General features: G+C 42.6%; 1 protein-coding gene across 14 annotated transcripts in view; it reads right to left on the bottom strand.

Annotated features, from left to right (window-relative positions):
* The window catches only part of LOC121279192 (protein ITPRID1-like), a 301,605-nt gene that overhangs the window by 244,120 nt on the left and 41,196 nt on the right, over positions 1–16,289 (bottom strand). For 12 of the 14 annotated variants that reach the window (XM_041190202.1, XM_041190209.1, XM_041190207.1 and 9 more), the window contains exons 3-4: positions 11,346–11,554; positions 2,557–2,605 (exon numbers count right to left, since the gene is read on the bottom strand). In XM_041190202.1, coding sequence (XP_041046136.1) covers positions 2,557–2,605; positions 11,346–11,554 — 258 coding nt within the window. Of the gene's footprint in view, positions 1–2,556; positions 2,786–11,345; positions 11,555–16,289 lie in introns of those variants that run through there. The other 2 variants (XM_041190206.1, XM_041190210.1) reach the window with 2 other exon arrangements.

The following is a 16,289-nucleotide window of genomic DNA, read 5'->3' on the forward strand; positions in this document are numbered from 1 at the left end:
CTGATGATTATGAGTGCTAACTGAAGCAAGGTAGGCAAACAAACCTTGAAGTGCCAAGCAAAGTGCAGCTTGTCAGGTGCACATTGCTTATGAAAGGTTGTGAAAGACATCGGCATTGCAATCACACCGACATGCCCAGATATTCCAGTGTGGGGGGATGATTCTGGAGAGCAGGGCTTATAATGAGATGCTAAAGTATTGAATTTAGAGTCCCAATGGACGACAGTGGGAAAAGCGGCCTGCCATTGATGAATGGAGCGGACGATCGCAAACTGGTTTCACGAAGGCGTGAAACCGATTTTTGGCCTTCTCGCTATATTGTCCCCCTCATCCGCCATGATGCCCATGTAAATGGGGCCAGAAAATTCAGGCCTTTGTCACGACAGATTAGATGCTGCCCCTTCATCTCTGAGATCTGGGTCACTTTCAATCCAATCCAGACTGCCTGCTAGCTTTAAGAATCCTTCCTGAAGTGACATTGGGCAATTTCAATACCATTCCTGTTGAACAAAGATCTACAGCACAAACCGGATCCTAATGTCATGCAGAGAGCCACAGAACAATTGTTATGGTAATGGATAAACGCTTCACTGGTGCATTGTGTTCTGTAGCAAGATTTGTTTGTTTTAGCTCAAACCCATCAAGAGGAATACAATAATAACAGGGGTGATGATCCCAGCCTGTTGAGGTACTCAGGTTCAGGCCTCCCTGCAAATGGACAAAACGCCACCTCTGCTCAGGTCCACTGTCTGTCCACAGATTGCTGAGTATCTGCAACCAGTTCATACTAGCTTCAGGAGCCAAATAATTCACAGCAAAAGTTAGGCTATACTTTTTGAGAACTGGGCTAACTGATCTTTCGTCTTCTTCACGGTCAAATCAGGTTACCTGAAGATGCTGGGAATATGGTTCAGAGTGGGGGGGGGGGGGAAGGGGGGGGCGGTGGTGCACAGTGAGCACCAACAACTGGGAGGAGTGCATAGCTAAAGTAAATCAGAAACAGGGAATGTGGGGGTAATGTTCACTATCCATTGTGGAAAAGAACCTGCTTATCTGGCGCAAAAAGCTCTTGGTGTAGTTGTACATGGCACATACATCCGACACTGGCAACAGGACATAGTCTTCTGAGCCATCTTCCACATTATCTGGAGAGTGCGAATGCACCATCCCCGCACAGACACAATCTCCAGATAAAGTGATGGCAGGGAGGGAAGCATATCCAACATTGCCCTCATCCTAACGGCTGCCAGCATGTGCAGCTGCATCAAGATATGCAACCACCAAGGGCTAGATTTTAATCTACCTGATACACTGGGAACCAGATTGGGAGGAGTGTTGGTGGAGTGCAGGGAACACAAAAGTCTGGATGTGGCTTCCAAAAGACAAAGGAGTAGTGGAACTAGCTGAGGAGTTCTTCCAGAGAGCCTGCACAGACTTGATGGGCTGAATGGACTCCTTCCATGCTGTAACCATTTGACAATTCTATGTCATTGAGTTTGAACACCAAAGTGTGTGTTTGATATTAAAGACAGGTTCACAGTCTAGAAACCAGCCTGGTTGAAGGTCTTGGTCTCCAGAGGGGTGGGAGCAGTCCAGAGGAGACTTCAGGACGAAGTAGGCCAGTCTTAGGGTGTGAGTTTGGTCATTGGAGGCCAGAGTAGAAGTCAGAGGCCACAGAGGGAAGGTCGGAGAAGGATTGGAAGTGGGCGGAGGGGTTGTATCCAGTTGCAGGCATGCTGAATCCAACAGCTAAGTAGAAAGCTACTTAACTCCTGAATGTGATAGTCCTCTGCTGGGTTTTCAGAGGCACAGGAAGCCCAACCATCCGCAGTCACTTTGTAAATGGGGAATAACAATGACTGCCAATCTGCCTCCTCAGTGTGAGTTGGCTGCACAGCTGCCCACCAATCCTACCTCCATTAAAACGGGAAGTGGGTGATTTGGAGTTGCCTTTCATGTTTTAATACTTTAATCTCCCATCCAATCCATACCTGTCAATTTCTAAGGATTAAAATTCTATGCCAAGGCTAAGGTGTTACCTATTTTGTTAGTTTATATGTAACAAAAAATGTTTGATGTAATCTAATTGTAGATGCAATCTGCATTGCATATGGAGTGAGGCACTTGAGAGTACTTAACCAAATTGATCAATGCTGCACATTGTATTGTCATTTTTGAGTTATACTGTCATGTACCTTTACAAATTTTATGAATAAACAATAATTCATATTCATAAGTATTTATATTTATAATAAACTGCATTTTGGAAAAGAAAAGTAGTTTGTGTGAGTTTAGCATGTTGAATAGGGAGATGCAGTGTGAGTTCACAAATGCTCAAACACACAACCCTACAAGCCAATAGGATAAAGGTTGATAACCATGATTACCTACACCGTGGATTCTAATTGTGTCACCATAGGGATTAAGGAGCAGCTAGCTCACGGTCATTATTATCAGGGAACATAAAGAATGTAAGAAAGAACAAGGAAACAATGGTTCTCCTTGGGCTTAACTGAAAAAAGCCTTAGAAATTCTAAGTAAGAAATTATTACTTACGTGCAGCTCATGTTGAGCCACTCTTGAATACTCTGTTGCTTGTAGTCTCCTTTGGGAGCACAAGATCATAAGACACATACAAATCAGGAAGACCATCCAATGCAATTTAGCTCATCCATCCCTCTACGACAGCATCCAACTGTTTCTTAGATGATTTTAGCTTTTTTCCCCACTACTATCCTACCAAAAGTCCCCTCCACATGTTGATCACCCTTTGAATGCAGAACTTTTTGATAGCAGTTTTAATATTGTCTTTAATTTGTTTCATTTGGTATTTTAATGATAACACAGTTAAAACAAACAGGAACCACTTGTTACTTATCAGATTTTCATTTCCTCAGGACTCAGGAGCTTTCCATGTTGTAATCCAGCTCAGTTATACACTGTGCCTGCGTTACTGTCAGTTAAGGTAGTGATGTTAGTAACTGTAGAAATCGTGGTGCATTATTTAAAAATTTGGTCCTCTATTCGAAATTATTGATGAGCAGCCTTGATCCATTTATGCTGAAATTTATTTGGCAGAATTCAGCATAGCATACCTGTGACCTTTAAGTATAAGTTTACTTCACTTTTAATTGATTGCAACAGGTTTTATGAATCTACAGGATGTATTACATCATCATTAAATTACGAGTTAAAGCTACAAGACCATGGGGCGGAATTTTATGGCCCGGTCATGGCGGGGGTGGGGCCATAAAATGCACGAGCCTTTCAAAAGTGCATCGACTTCAGCAGGACTGTAAAATCCTGCCGGCATAAAATTCAATCCCATGTCCTATTTGAGATTTAAATCAGTTGTTGTTTTCAATTGATTCTGTTATTTAAAATTACTCACAAATTGCTGGCTCCACCCTCTTTTGCCACTGGAAATTTATCTCCATAGACAATTTTCTTTCTCTTTTGGCTTTTCCCATGTTACATGGCGTTACCACAATGCTGGTTGAGCACAACTTCATGTCAACCATCGCTTTAAAAAAATTTGCAGGTGGTTTTATAGCTGGATGCCCTTCTTGCCACTAACTTTTCCTATTTAACTATTGGACAAGTACCAATGCGCACTGGCTTGCCTGCTCCAGTGGTTAGGTTCTTTCATAGCCAACAAGGTCTGAAGTGGGACTTGAAGTAGGCCTTCTGGTTCAGAGGCAAGTTACCCACTGAGCCACTCCAGCTTACTTCTATGGACAACAAGGTTGTAATTACATTTTCTCCCAGTCATTAAGAATTTAAGATCACCTCTACAGCTTTGTTTAAATATTTACCAAATAAAAATTTTTGCTAAGTACAATGCTGGGTGTAAAGAATATTTTTTTGTACATGTTTTTCACATTGAGTGAATATTTAGCAACTGACTCATTTGTGAAATCCATTTTACATTTTATAGTTGGGGTGTTAAGTTTTCCTTTATCTTGATGACAAGGATTGCACAGCAGCATTTCCAACTCCTATGCCTTTCATTCATAGCAAAGTCACAAGGTGGAGTGAGGTTCAGTCTCTCAGCTGCCCAGTACTTCCCATTCAGTACACCTTCTCAGCAACAATATGTCTGCAAGTGGTAAATGACCACTGCAGACAGAATTGCCTTATATTTGCTCCTTCACACATAGGATCATTCTACATCTGCCCTTTCACTTTGAGAACTGTGAGGCAAATGCCCTAGTGTGGCAGAGTGTCCCAAGGGGGATTCTGTTGCTTTAAGATTCCTAAGCATCTAATTAGTGCATCTGCTTGACATCTTACAACATAAATTGTATTACTTACTTGTTCAGGACCTTGTTGAGTTCACAGTCAAATTTGTCGAAACGTTAAATGAGATATTGGAATGTTAAGCAAATTAGAGAAAAGGCAAATAAGATTGATAAACTCATTAATTGCTGCAGGAAATATTGGCTTAACATATAATAAACCAGTTTCAGGTTTTTCAGGTTTTTTTCAGACTTTTCAGGTTCTCTTCCATTATCATCACACCGCTTTCAACTAAATATTGAGGCATCCAAAGCCATTGCCCTTGATTCCTGCGACAAATTCCATTCCCTAACCACCAATTCCATCCCTCTCCCTCGCAGCTCCCTGAGGCTTATCTAGACTGTTCTCAACCTTGGTGCCATATTTGACTCAGAGATGAACTTCCAACTGCATATCAATGCCATCACTAAGGCATCACTACTTCCATCCATATAACTGTTATAGCGTAGCCGAGTTGTACTATTAGTGGTAGAGTTGATCTGCAGACATTTCTTGGTGGAATCATTAATTTTATTTACAAGATACTCAGCAGCAACTACATGCGTGCTTTCAACTCCAACTCTAACTCTACACTGACTGCTGAGGTAGCCTGCACTACTCTCCAATTAGCTACTAGAGATTATGCAATCTTTCCTAACAAGTATTATTCTTACACACTAAATAAAACCATAATTCCTACATTCCTCCCCTTTTAACTAGGCTATACACATTATATTTACAAGTACATATTTTTCAAGACATAATAATATTTATGCTGGGTGAGGAATTTACAAGTTCAATCTTTCAGATGGTTTCCTGGAACGTGTTGGAATGTCGCAGCTCTACAACTTCAGATTCTTTGTCAGGAACTTTCTTTTCCGGAGTTGCTGAACATCCGGTGCTTCGGTGGGCACTTGCAGTTCTGTATCCTTAACTCTTAAGGAACATCAGACTTGTCAGTCCTGGGTTGAGTATCCTCAACAGGGAATGCAGACCTAGTCCTGATCACTGGTGGAGCTAAATCTTGATGATTTGTCTCTCTCTTCCTTAAATGGTCCACATGTTTACAGATAATCCGGCCTTCCACCTCCACATGGTAAGATAGGGGTCCAGTCACCGCACTTATTTCACTCGGTAACCACTTTGGCCCTTCCCTGAAATTTTTCACGCTCTCCCATGGTAAACTTCCTCTTGTGGCTATGCCAGTTGTGTCTTGTTTTCTGGCTTCCCTGACTCCTTTCTACCCTTCCCCTCTAAATTCGGCATTATTAAGCTCAATCTCGTCCTGAGATGGTGTTTCCACAATAACTCCGCAAGTGTGACACCTGTTGTTGTATGAGGGGTGGTCCCGTAATGAAAAAGAAAGAGTGCTAGCTTAGTTGTCAAGGAATCACCAGTTAGCTTTATCATGCCTGCCTTGAACATTTGAACCGTCCTTTCAGTCAGTCCATTTGAGGGAAGGTGGTATGGTGCAATTTTCACATGAGTGATACTGTTGAGGCTGATAAACTGTTGAAACTCAGCACTCTTAAATGCCATGCTGTTATCAGAAACGATTACTTCTGGTAGTCCATGAATGGGAAACCTGTGACATAGTTTCTTAATTGTAACAGCAGACGTTGGTGACTTCACCTCATGTATATCCAACCATTTTGAGTGGGCATTGATAATGAGCAGAAACACTGTTCCCAGGAAAGGTTTAACGTAATCAATGTGTAACTGCACCCAGGGTCTATCTGGCCACTCCCATAGGTGTAACGGAGCTGTCACTGGCAACTTTTGCAGTTGCTGACATTGCACACAGTGCTCTACTAAACGCTCTATTTCGCCATCCATCCCAAGCCACCATAGATAGCTGCGTGCTATGGTCTTCAGTCAGGAAATTCCTGGATTGGCGTTGTGTAGTTCAATTAAAAGTGGCTCCCTTCCCTTTGGAGGAACTATCAGTCATGCTCCCCACGATAAGATGCCATCCTGGCTGGTTATTTCGTGTCTTCTGTTGAAGTATGCTTTCATTTAATTAGATACGGGCTCCTGTGACCAACCATGTATTCTCATACCTGAGATAGGACTGGGTCCCAACTTGTCCAGTCCCTGACCTGTCGAGCCATACCGGCGAGGAATCTAAGAAATTTAACAGTAAAACAAGTTCCTGTGGAACTGGGACATGCTCATCATTTTCTTGTAAAGGCAAACGACTAGGGGCATCGGCGTTTGAGATTTGATTGCCAGGCCAATGTACGAACAGTGTATTCGTATGCTGCCAGAATTAAAGCCCACCATGGCATTCTTGCTGAGGCTCTGGGTGGTATAGCTTTGTCCTCACTAAACAATCCTAGCAATGGTTTGTGGTCTGAAACGATTGTAAAATGGCGGCCGTGTATGTACTGGTGAAATTTCTTGACACCAAAGATGCTGGACAGGCCTTTTTTCTATTTGCAAGTTTCCCTTTTCGACTGTGCTGACTGTTCTTGATAAGCAACCTATTGGCCATTCTGTGCCATCGTCCATCGAATGAGAGAGCACTGCTCCCACTCTGTCGGGAGATTCGTCACATGTCAGCACCAATTCTTTTGTCTGGTCATGACGAACTAATAGATTGGACGGGTGCAACAGTTGTTCGTTTCACCTTTATGAAAGCTTCTTTCTGGGGCACCTCCCAAGACGAACATTGGTTCTTTTTGAGTAGAGAATGCAGAGGGGCAGCATTGTAGACAAATTGTGTAAGAACTGCCCATAATAGTTGATCATTCTTAGGAATGATTTAAGCTCTGAGGTGTTCTATGGCTTAGGTGCCTCTCTTATAGCTCTCACTTTTTCCTCAATTGGTGGAGGCCCTGTGAATTTAAGCGGTGACCCAGATAGATTACCTCCCTCGCTTGGAAAGTGCACGTTTCTTTTTTTTAAGCACAGACTTTAATCTTGGTCTTCTTTATGACTTCACTATTTGCCAGACTTTTCTCAGATGCAAGCTTAACTTGTCTGAGCTCAGTGGCTCAGCCTCCCAAAATTTCATTATCTGTCTACTTCTTGGGAAATTCTGCAACTTATGCTCCAAAGCCTCTTTGGCTTCATTTAGCTGATTCATCAGCTCTTTGCTAGACTTCGCTGAGTTGGCACTGCCTTGGAGTTTATCTGAACTCCTGTCCCCTGGCTGTATCCATACATACATGACACCCAGGGCTTCTCGTCAGCCCTCCCCGATTACCAGGGCTTCCCCTGAGCTCTCTCTGATTACCAGTGCTTCCCCTGAGCTCTCTCCAATTACCAAGCTTCTGCTGAGCCCTCTCTGATCACCAGGGCTTCCCGAGTCTCCTCACCTTTATTCTGCTCTGCTTCCATTCTACTGTTTGAGACAACCTTCATTTCTTCATGTTGCAGGGTTACGCATTCCTTTTGCACTTGATCTTGAAGGACAATCAACTGCGCATTCAACTGTTTAATTTCTTGTTGCCCCCCCCTCTGGGGTCTCCTGTTGTCCTTGGCAGAGTTGCCCTCTCTTTGGGGTCTCTTGTTCCCTTCGGTAGAGTTGCCCTCTCTCTGGGGTCTCTCATTGCCTTTCACAAGGTTGACCTCTTCATGGGGTCTCTTGTTGCCTTCCAAAGAGTTGCCCCCTCTCTGGGGTCTCTTGTTGTCTTCCACAGAGTTGCCCTCTCTCTAGGGTTTCTTCTAATTTTCTGTCCAAAGCTATTTTTCATGTATTTACCACTTTAAAAGTATTGCTGCTTTAAGAGCAGTCACCTTTTTTTTTAACTCGGACTGTCTCTGCAGCTCTCAGCTTTTCTGAGCTGTGTTCCTGCACTTTCAAGTGTTGGTGGAATCCCCGTGATTGTGGGCCTTCTCCTCTTTAAAACTTGTAGAACTTTGTTTCTGTTTGGAAAAAAACACAACAGCCATTTCTTCTCCCTTTTCTAAGCAATTTTGCTGAGTTTTTTCTTTTCTTTTAAACTTGCAAACTGTGTGCCAGATTTTCTAACCGACTGAGCCTGCAGGGCTGCTGCCTATTTTACAATAAAGTACAGATTCTCTATTTCTTTGTTTTGCTCACCCGTCTTGTGGATTCTCAATCCAGGGGCTTGCAATTTTGGTATTTTTTTAATGTCGGGAAAGCTCCGGGAGATTTCTCAGCCATTTGGATCAGGGCCCATTTTTTCTTGAACTTAAAGCAACAGCATACCTGGTGAGCATATTTTCCTTTCTTTTTATCTGTTCAATCCTATTTTATCATCATCCCCAGTTTGTTGTAGGGTGGCTGATCTGTACCACTAATGATAGAGTTGATGTGCAGATACTTCTTGAGTGGAAACATTAAGGTTATTTACAGTATACTCAGCAGCAAATACACATGTGCTTTCAACTCCAACTCTAAGTCTATACTGACTGCTGAGATAGCCCATGCTACTCTGCTATTGGTTACTACAGATCATGTGATCTTTCCTAACACACAGTATTCTTAAAGGTACATGACACACTAAATAAAACCATAATTACTACAAAAACATTCGCAAAAACTGCCTCAACTCATCTGCTGCTGAAACCTTCATCCTCCAGTTTAGACATCGCACCCCACCTTTGTGATTCAAAATTGAAAGTGCTTCAACTGCACCCTCTATTCTGAAATCATTAACTGATGATGTCACACAATTGCAAAAGCTTCAGTGGCCCTCACAATATCCCAGTGGTCCAATTCTACCTTCAAATCAATTCCACACAGAGACTTGTCAGTGAGGAGTCATTCAGCAACAATCATGAGCAGAGGAATTTTTTCCCTTTTCCAATGCTATCACACCAAGGATATTTATGGCTGCCCCAATAGCAGTTTTCTGAATCTCACAGTCGAAGACTGGCCTGTTGGACAAGTTGAATAGTGTTCATTGAACAGCCCTGCAATCTATCACTTCCTTTAGAAGTGGAAGAGTGAAAATAACATGAAGAAGAGATCACAAAACCATTGACTCACGGCAGGTTCCCCTGCTATGGGGCTGGAGAGCTGTTGAAATCTCTGTTCACATCGGTGGGACCAGAAGATCCCGCCAACATGAGGGTCTGGAAAATTCCAGCAATTACTCGGTCTGCTGGATACCCTTTGAAATCAGGGAACGCTTGCACCAGCCTTTAAGTGGACAGAAAATAATCTGTGGTAGATTTTAGATGATTGGTAGAAGACTATTTTCTCATTTTATGGGCTGGATTTTTATCCTCAAGGTGGGTTGCTTGAGTGGGGAAAATTTAGGGCTTGGCCCACCTTCCTCCGGCAAAAGTGGCCAGGAATGACAGGATTTTCATTCCGGGGTGGTAGGTGCGGGCTGTAGTCTAGCCTGCCAACCGGGAAAAAGTTTGGAGACAGCCACTGGGGCTGTAGGGTGCTGAGGTGGGCTGTTTGAAAGGCCTGCTTCAGTGCTGTGGGACTTTTTCCCAGTTATAGAGAGCCCTACAGTCCTCACCCCCACACCCCCTCACACTCCTTATGCCCATCCATGTCATCTCATGCCCCCCCTACCCACCCCTATGGCACCTCATGTCCCCCACATGTCAAGGTAAGGACATTCCACCCACCCCCTTTGGCCCCTCATGCCTTCATGTCGAGATATGTCCCCAACCACCCCCTTTGGCCCCTCATACTCCTATGGCAAGATACATCCCAACACATTATGGCATCTCATGCCCCCATGCAAAGCTATAGCACCTCCATGCCCACTCACCCATTATACATTGTATAGAACCAATGAACCCTATAGTGGCAATAGGATGTATAAAAAATTATAACTTTACACTTTGTTAAAATAAACTTCTTTTTACTATAGCCAAATAAGAGTGCCAATCATCCAAACTCTTTAAATGATCAATAGTAAAAATGCAAGCACTTGAAAACTCTTTATCTTGTGTAAATAAACATTGTGCATGAATCAGAGTGCCAGAACTGTCAATCAAGCAATATTTTCCCTGGGGCGCGGATGTTTCCGTACTCTAATGGATGTCTGGGTTCTCAGCGAAGAATGCATAATGAGGCTTGGCATGGGTGCATGAGGGGCCAAAGGGGTGTGTGGGGGACACACCTTGGCATGGGGTGCAAAAAGGGTCATGAGGAGGACCTCTTGAACTTACCATTCAGAAGGTTCCCTCACGCAATCTATAGTTCACATTGCCTCAGAGGTGCCATAAACTACAGCTCTTTGAAAAGATGGCTGGACTCCATGAAAATTGCGGAGGATTAGGACGTGTTTATCCCCGCAATGGAGCCAGCCACATCACAAATGCAGGCTGCCGGCTCGGAACCCAAACCAGCCTGCACCTTTAAACAGCCTTGTTGAAAATCAGAAACCTTGGGAATGGGGTCAGGAATCCAAGAATTGGGACCCGCCTTTAAAGGGCTCTCAAGTCATCTCAATTCAGCAAAAAGCCAGCCCTATGTTTTTGTGCTGTGGCAAACTAAACAATGAGAATTGCTTCTTTGGTTACCCAAAATCCTCATATATGTAAAGCATTTCTTTGCAAGCTTATATAGCATGTCTCAGCAGTCAGCCACAATGCTGTTAGGGCGGGAGTTCCAGAATTTTGACCTAGATGTGACAAAGGAATGACAATATAATTCCAAGTCAAGTATGTGACTTGGAAGGGAACTTGCAGGTGCTGGTATTCCCATGCATCTGCTGTCCTTGTCCTCCTAGGCGGTACAGGTCGTGGGTTTGGAAGGTGCTATCAAAGGGGCCTTGGTGAGTTGCTGCAGCACGTCTTGTAGTTGGTACATACTGCTGCCATTGTGCGTCAAAGGTGGAGGGACTGAATTTTTAAGGTGGTGGATGGGGTGTCAATCAAGTGGACTGATTTGTCCTGGATGGTTTCAAGCTTCTTCAGTGTTGTTGAGCTGTACTCATCCAGGCAAGTAGAGAGTATTCCACCACAATCCTGACTTGTGTCTTGTAGATGGTGGACAAGATGTGGAGAGACTGGCCAGTTCTTATAGCCACAATATTTATATGACTGATCCAGTTATGTTTCTGGTCAATGGTGACCCCAGGGTGCTAATGGTGGGAATTTCAGTGTCAGTAATATCTTAGATCCCTTACCGTCCTTTGTATGAAGAATGGGAGGCAAATCATCTCCTGCTGCTCTTGATGAATTTCTATCCACTACTGTCCATGCCTCCTTCATTGACGCAAGAGTCACACTCTCTGTTTTGTTTTGGTTGCTGAGCACAGATGGATGAACTGAGACTGAAGACATTTTTTTGATAGCTTGGAATCTTCCAGCAGCATTTAGACCATTGATTATAAAGCTGCAAAGTATTGTAGAAAGATTTTATTTTCACTTTTGCAAGTACCATCAGAAAGCAGCCCCAAATCCACTTTCAGGAATTACCTCAACCCGATGCTGGATTACATCTTTAAATCAGCTCAGATATTTACACTTGATTTACATTTTGTTTAAGGGGCACCATCTCGTTGGATGGACATCTGCCATATTTGTAGGGCAAGGTGGAAAAAAAAATCCCTCTCCTGTAAATCATGCCCACATTCTTCCCCACCACCTCGGGAGCACAATTCATGAGACCGTAAGAATGATCCTCATGAATGGAAAATCGTTGGGATATGTAAGTGATTTCTTATCCCTCCTTCCAAATCACTCCTTTAAAAGAGAAGAGCCAAAAAATCTGAGATTCCTTTGAAATAGAGCGACATGCCCTGTCAGTGATATGGTGATACATTTCACTGTGGATTATACTATCACAATGTTTGTCAAAAACAAATGAGGAAAGATCTACTGAACACCAATCAAGTTGGTGTCATTCTTAATATCAAGTGTTTAGTAAATTTAATGAGGGCAAACGGCAAATACCAATTCTGTATTTTTATGCATTTTACTTCTCAGGCTGTATTCATTGTCCATTTCTAGTTGGCACGAGAATGTCATAGAGACAGTCATAATGGTACAAAAAGAGGCCATTTGGCCTATCAATCCATACTAGTTCTCTGTAGAGCAATCCAGTCAGTCCCATTTCCAACCCTATCCCCATAGCTCTGCAAGTTTATTTCCATCAAGTGCCCATCCAACTTCCTTTCAAAATCATTGATCTTCTCCACTTCTATCACTCTCATAAGCAACAAGTTCCAGATCATTGTCAGTTGCTGCCTAAAATTTTTTCTTAAGTTTTTCCTTACATACCCCTATATCTATTGTCCAAAACTTAAATCTGTATTCCCTTGTCCTTCTATGTGGAAGAATACATCTACAGGACAACTAAGGGTTAAACGGTTAAAATCACAGTGGAATACTACAGCACAGTTCCCTCTTGGCTCTTGCAGGCACACCTGCAGCTGCCAGCTCATTGAGCAGTAAAGGAGGAAAGGAGTATCATAAACAAGCTGCCTGGAATCCTTGACGCAAGGATGGGATGTCTGCCCCAACACAAAGGGACAGGATCAAGCAATGGTCGTTTGTGCTTTAGCATATTCACCCCCTAGCACTATAGATAAGGTCAAGCAGGGTTATCTATTCTCTGTCTCACTTCTTATCACCAGTTGGGCTCCCCCTAAGATCCTGGGTAGTTGTAAGCTAGAATAGATCAATTGTATACTGCATGCCGTAAACAAGGATTCGCAATGTAATTAATTATTGAAAGTTAGACAGTTTTATCACCTTCAGGCTCTTTGATATGTACAACTTTTACTATAACTATGTGTGTACTCTGATGCTTCTTCAGAGTGTCAGCTAGCTCCACTGTAAGCTGCTGGGCTCTCCGTGATATCACGATTTTAATAAAAGGCTTCCGAGACAAACCTCCTGGGTCTGATTGTTCACTCCGATTTCCGCAACATTGTATCATCAGTTAATAAGAATAGCTTTTCTTTGACTACCTTATCTAAATTTCCCATAACCTTGTATAATCAAATCTCCCCTCAGCATCTTTTGTTCCGAGAAGAACAACCCTTCTCCAAGATAAACTTGTAACCAAAATTCTTCATCCCTGGAATCATTCAGATCAACCTGCTGTGCATCCTCTCAAGGATCTTCACATCCTTTGAAAAGTTTGGTGCAGTCTAACTAGAGCTTTATAAAAGTTCAGCATAAACCTCCTAGCTTTTACACTCAGTGCCTGTATTTTGACTATTTTGAAGCTTATAGAGTTCCCTCAGTAGCATGATCATACCATTCTTCCTTCTGAAGTCTAACCCAATGGATTCTGTTTCTTTTTGCACCCCCCCCCAGCCCCAAAGGGCTCTCTTTCCAACATTACAGTCTTCCCTAATCAGTACTGCCATCCCAAGTCCCATTTTTCCTTCCCTATCTTTTCTGAACACTTTGTATCCTTATAAATATTAAAATATTAAACAGCCAGTCCCCTCCATTTTAAGCTACAAATCCATTATTGTCACTACATCATATTCCCACATCATTATTTGTGCTTGTACCTCAACAACCTTATTCGCCACACTTTGTGTATTTGCATTCATGCACTCAAAACCTGTCTTTGTATTCTTCATTGTCCTTCTCAGTCTGCTCCTATCTAATATGGCACTACTTCCTTCTCTACTACTGCAAATTCTCTCACTTCTTTCTGCACCTTTTTCCTCTTTTCTACTTCTATAATGTGCATTTCCCTGACAATTTAGTTTAAACTCTCCACAACCACATTCCCCACAAGGACATTGGTCCCAGCCCTGTTCAGGTAAAACTCAATACTTTTGCATAGGTGCCTCCTGCCTCAGAACTGGTCCCAATACCCCAAGAAATTGAAACCCTCCCTCCTAAACAACAAAAATAGATGTAAATGGGTACGATATGGTTGTGATTACAGAGAGATGGCTGCAGGGTGACCAAGGCTGGGAACTGAATATCCAATTCAATATTTAAGAAGGACAGGCAAAAAGGAAAAGGAGGTGGTGGGGCATTGTTAAGGATGAAATCAGTGCAATAGTGAGAGGATATTGGTTCCGAAAATCTAGATGTAGAATCAGTCTGGATAGAACTAAGAAACAACAAGGGGCGGAAAACATTAGTGGGAGTTGTGTATGTGTAGGCCTCCAAACAGTAGTGATAAGGCAGGGGATGACATTAAACAGGAAATTAGGGATGCATATAAGAAGGGTGCTCCAGTAATCATGGGTGACTACATATAGACTGGGCAAACCAAATTAGTAATAATGCAGTGGCAGATGAATTTCTGGAGTGTGTACAAGATGGTTTTTTAGACCAGTACATTGAGGAACCAATTGCGAAACAGATTATCCTAGGTTTGGTTTTGTGCAATGAGAAGGGGTTAACTAATAATCTTGTTGTGCGGGGTCCTTTAGGGAACAGTGACCATAGCACGATAGAATTCTTCCTTAGGTTGGAAAGTGAAGTCCAATCTGAAACCAGGGTCTGAAATCTAAACATAGGAAACTATGGAGGTATGAGACATGAATTGGCTAAGATAGATTGGGAAGCTTCATTAAAAGGCTGGATAATCAATGGCTAATATTTAAAGAACAAATGTATGCATTGCAAAAAGTTATATATTCCTTCCTGCTGCAAAAGCACAGCAGGAAAAGTGGCCCATCCATGGCTAACAGAAAAAATTAAGGATAGTATTAGATCTAAAGAAGAATCAAATAAAGTTGCTAGAAAAGTAGCAAGCCAGAGGATTGGGAGCAGTTTAGAATTCAGCAAAGGAGGACCAAAAGATCAGTAAGAGGGCTAAAATAGAGTATGAGAATAAACTTGCAAGGAACATAAAAGACTGTAAAAGCTTCTATAAGTATGTAAAAAGTGAAGACAAATGTAGGTCCCTTACAGAGGATGTATCAGAGAGAACAAGGATATGGCAGAGCAAATAAACAACTACTTTAGTTCTGCCTTCATGGAGGAAGACACAAATAACTTCCCATAAATACTAGGGAACCAAAGGTCTAGTGAGAAGGAGGAATTGAAAGAAGTTAGTATTACTTAAAAAACAATGTGGAGAGATTAATGGGACTGAAAGTCGATAAATCCCCAAGGCCCAATAATCGACATCCCAGGGTACTAAAGCAGTTGGCCATTGAAATAGTGGATGCATTGGTTGTCATCTTCCAAAATTCTGTTGATTCTGGAACAGACCTGGCAGATTGGAGAGTGGCAAATGTAACCCCACTATTTAAAAAAAGGAGGGAGGGAGAAAACAGGGAATTACAGACTGGTTAGCCTAACATCAGTAGTAGGGAAAATGCTAGAGCCTTTTAAAGGATGTGATAACAGGACACTTAGAAAATATCAACGGGATTAGACAAAGTCAACATGGATTTATGAAAGGAAAATCATAAAAAAAATAGAAAATAAGGGCAGGAGTAGGCCATTCGGCCCTTTGTGCCTGCTCTGCCATTCATTATGATCATGGCTGATCATCCAACTCAATAGCCTGCTCCCACTTTCTCCCCATACCCTTTGATCCCTTTCACCCCAAGAGCTATATCTAACTCCTTCTTGAAAACATACAATGTTTTGGCCTCAACTACTTTCTGTGGTAGCAAATTCCACAGGCTCACCACTCTCTGGGTGAAGAAATTTCTCCTCATCTCAATCCTAAATGGTCTACCTTGTATCCTCAGACAGTGACCCCTGGTTCTGGGCTCTCCCACCATCGGGAACATCCTTCCTGCATCTACCCTGTCTAGTCCTGTTAGAATTTTATAGCTTTCTATGATATCCCCCCTCATTCTTCTGAACTCCAGTGAATATAATCCTAACCGACTTAATCTCTCCTCATATGTCAGTCCCGCCATCCCAGGGATCAGTCTGGTAAACCTTCGCTGTACTCCCTCTATAGCAAGAACAGGCTTCCTCAGATAAGGAGACCAAAACTGCACACAATATTCCAGGTGTGGTCCCACCAAGGCCCTGTATAATTGCAGCAAGACATCCCTGCTCCTACACTCGAATCCTCTCGCTATGAAGGTCAACATACCATTTGCCTTCTTTACCGCCTGCTGCACCTGCATGCTTACCTTCAGCAACTGGTGTACGAGGACACCCAGGTCTCATTGCACATTCCC

Source organism: Carcharodon carcharias, chromosome 6 (assembly GCF_017639515.1).
Source record: "Carcharodon carcharias isolate sCarCar2 chromosome 6, sCarCar2.pri, whole genome shotgun sequence".
Classification (NCBI taxonomy): Eukaryota; Metazoa; Chordata; class Chondrichthyes; order Lamniformes; family Lamnidae; genus Carcharodon; species Carcharodon carcharias.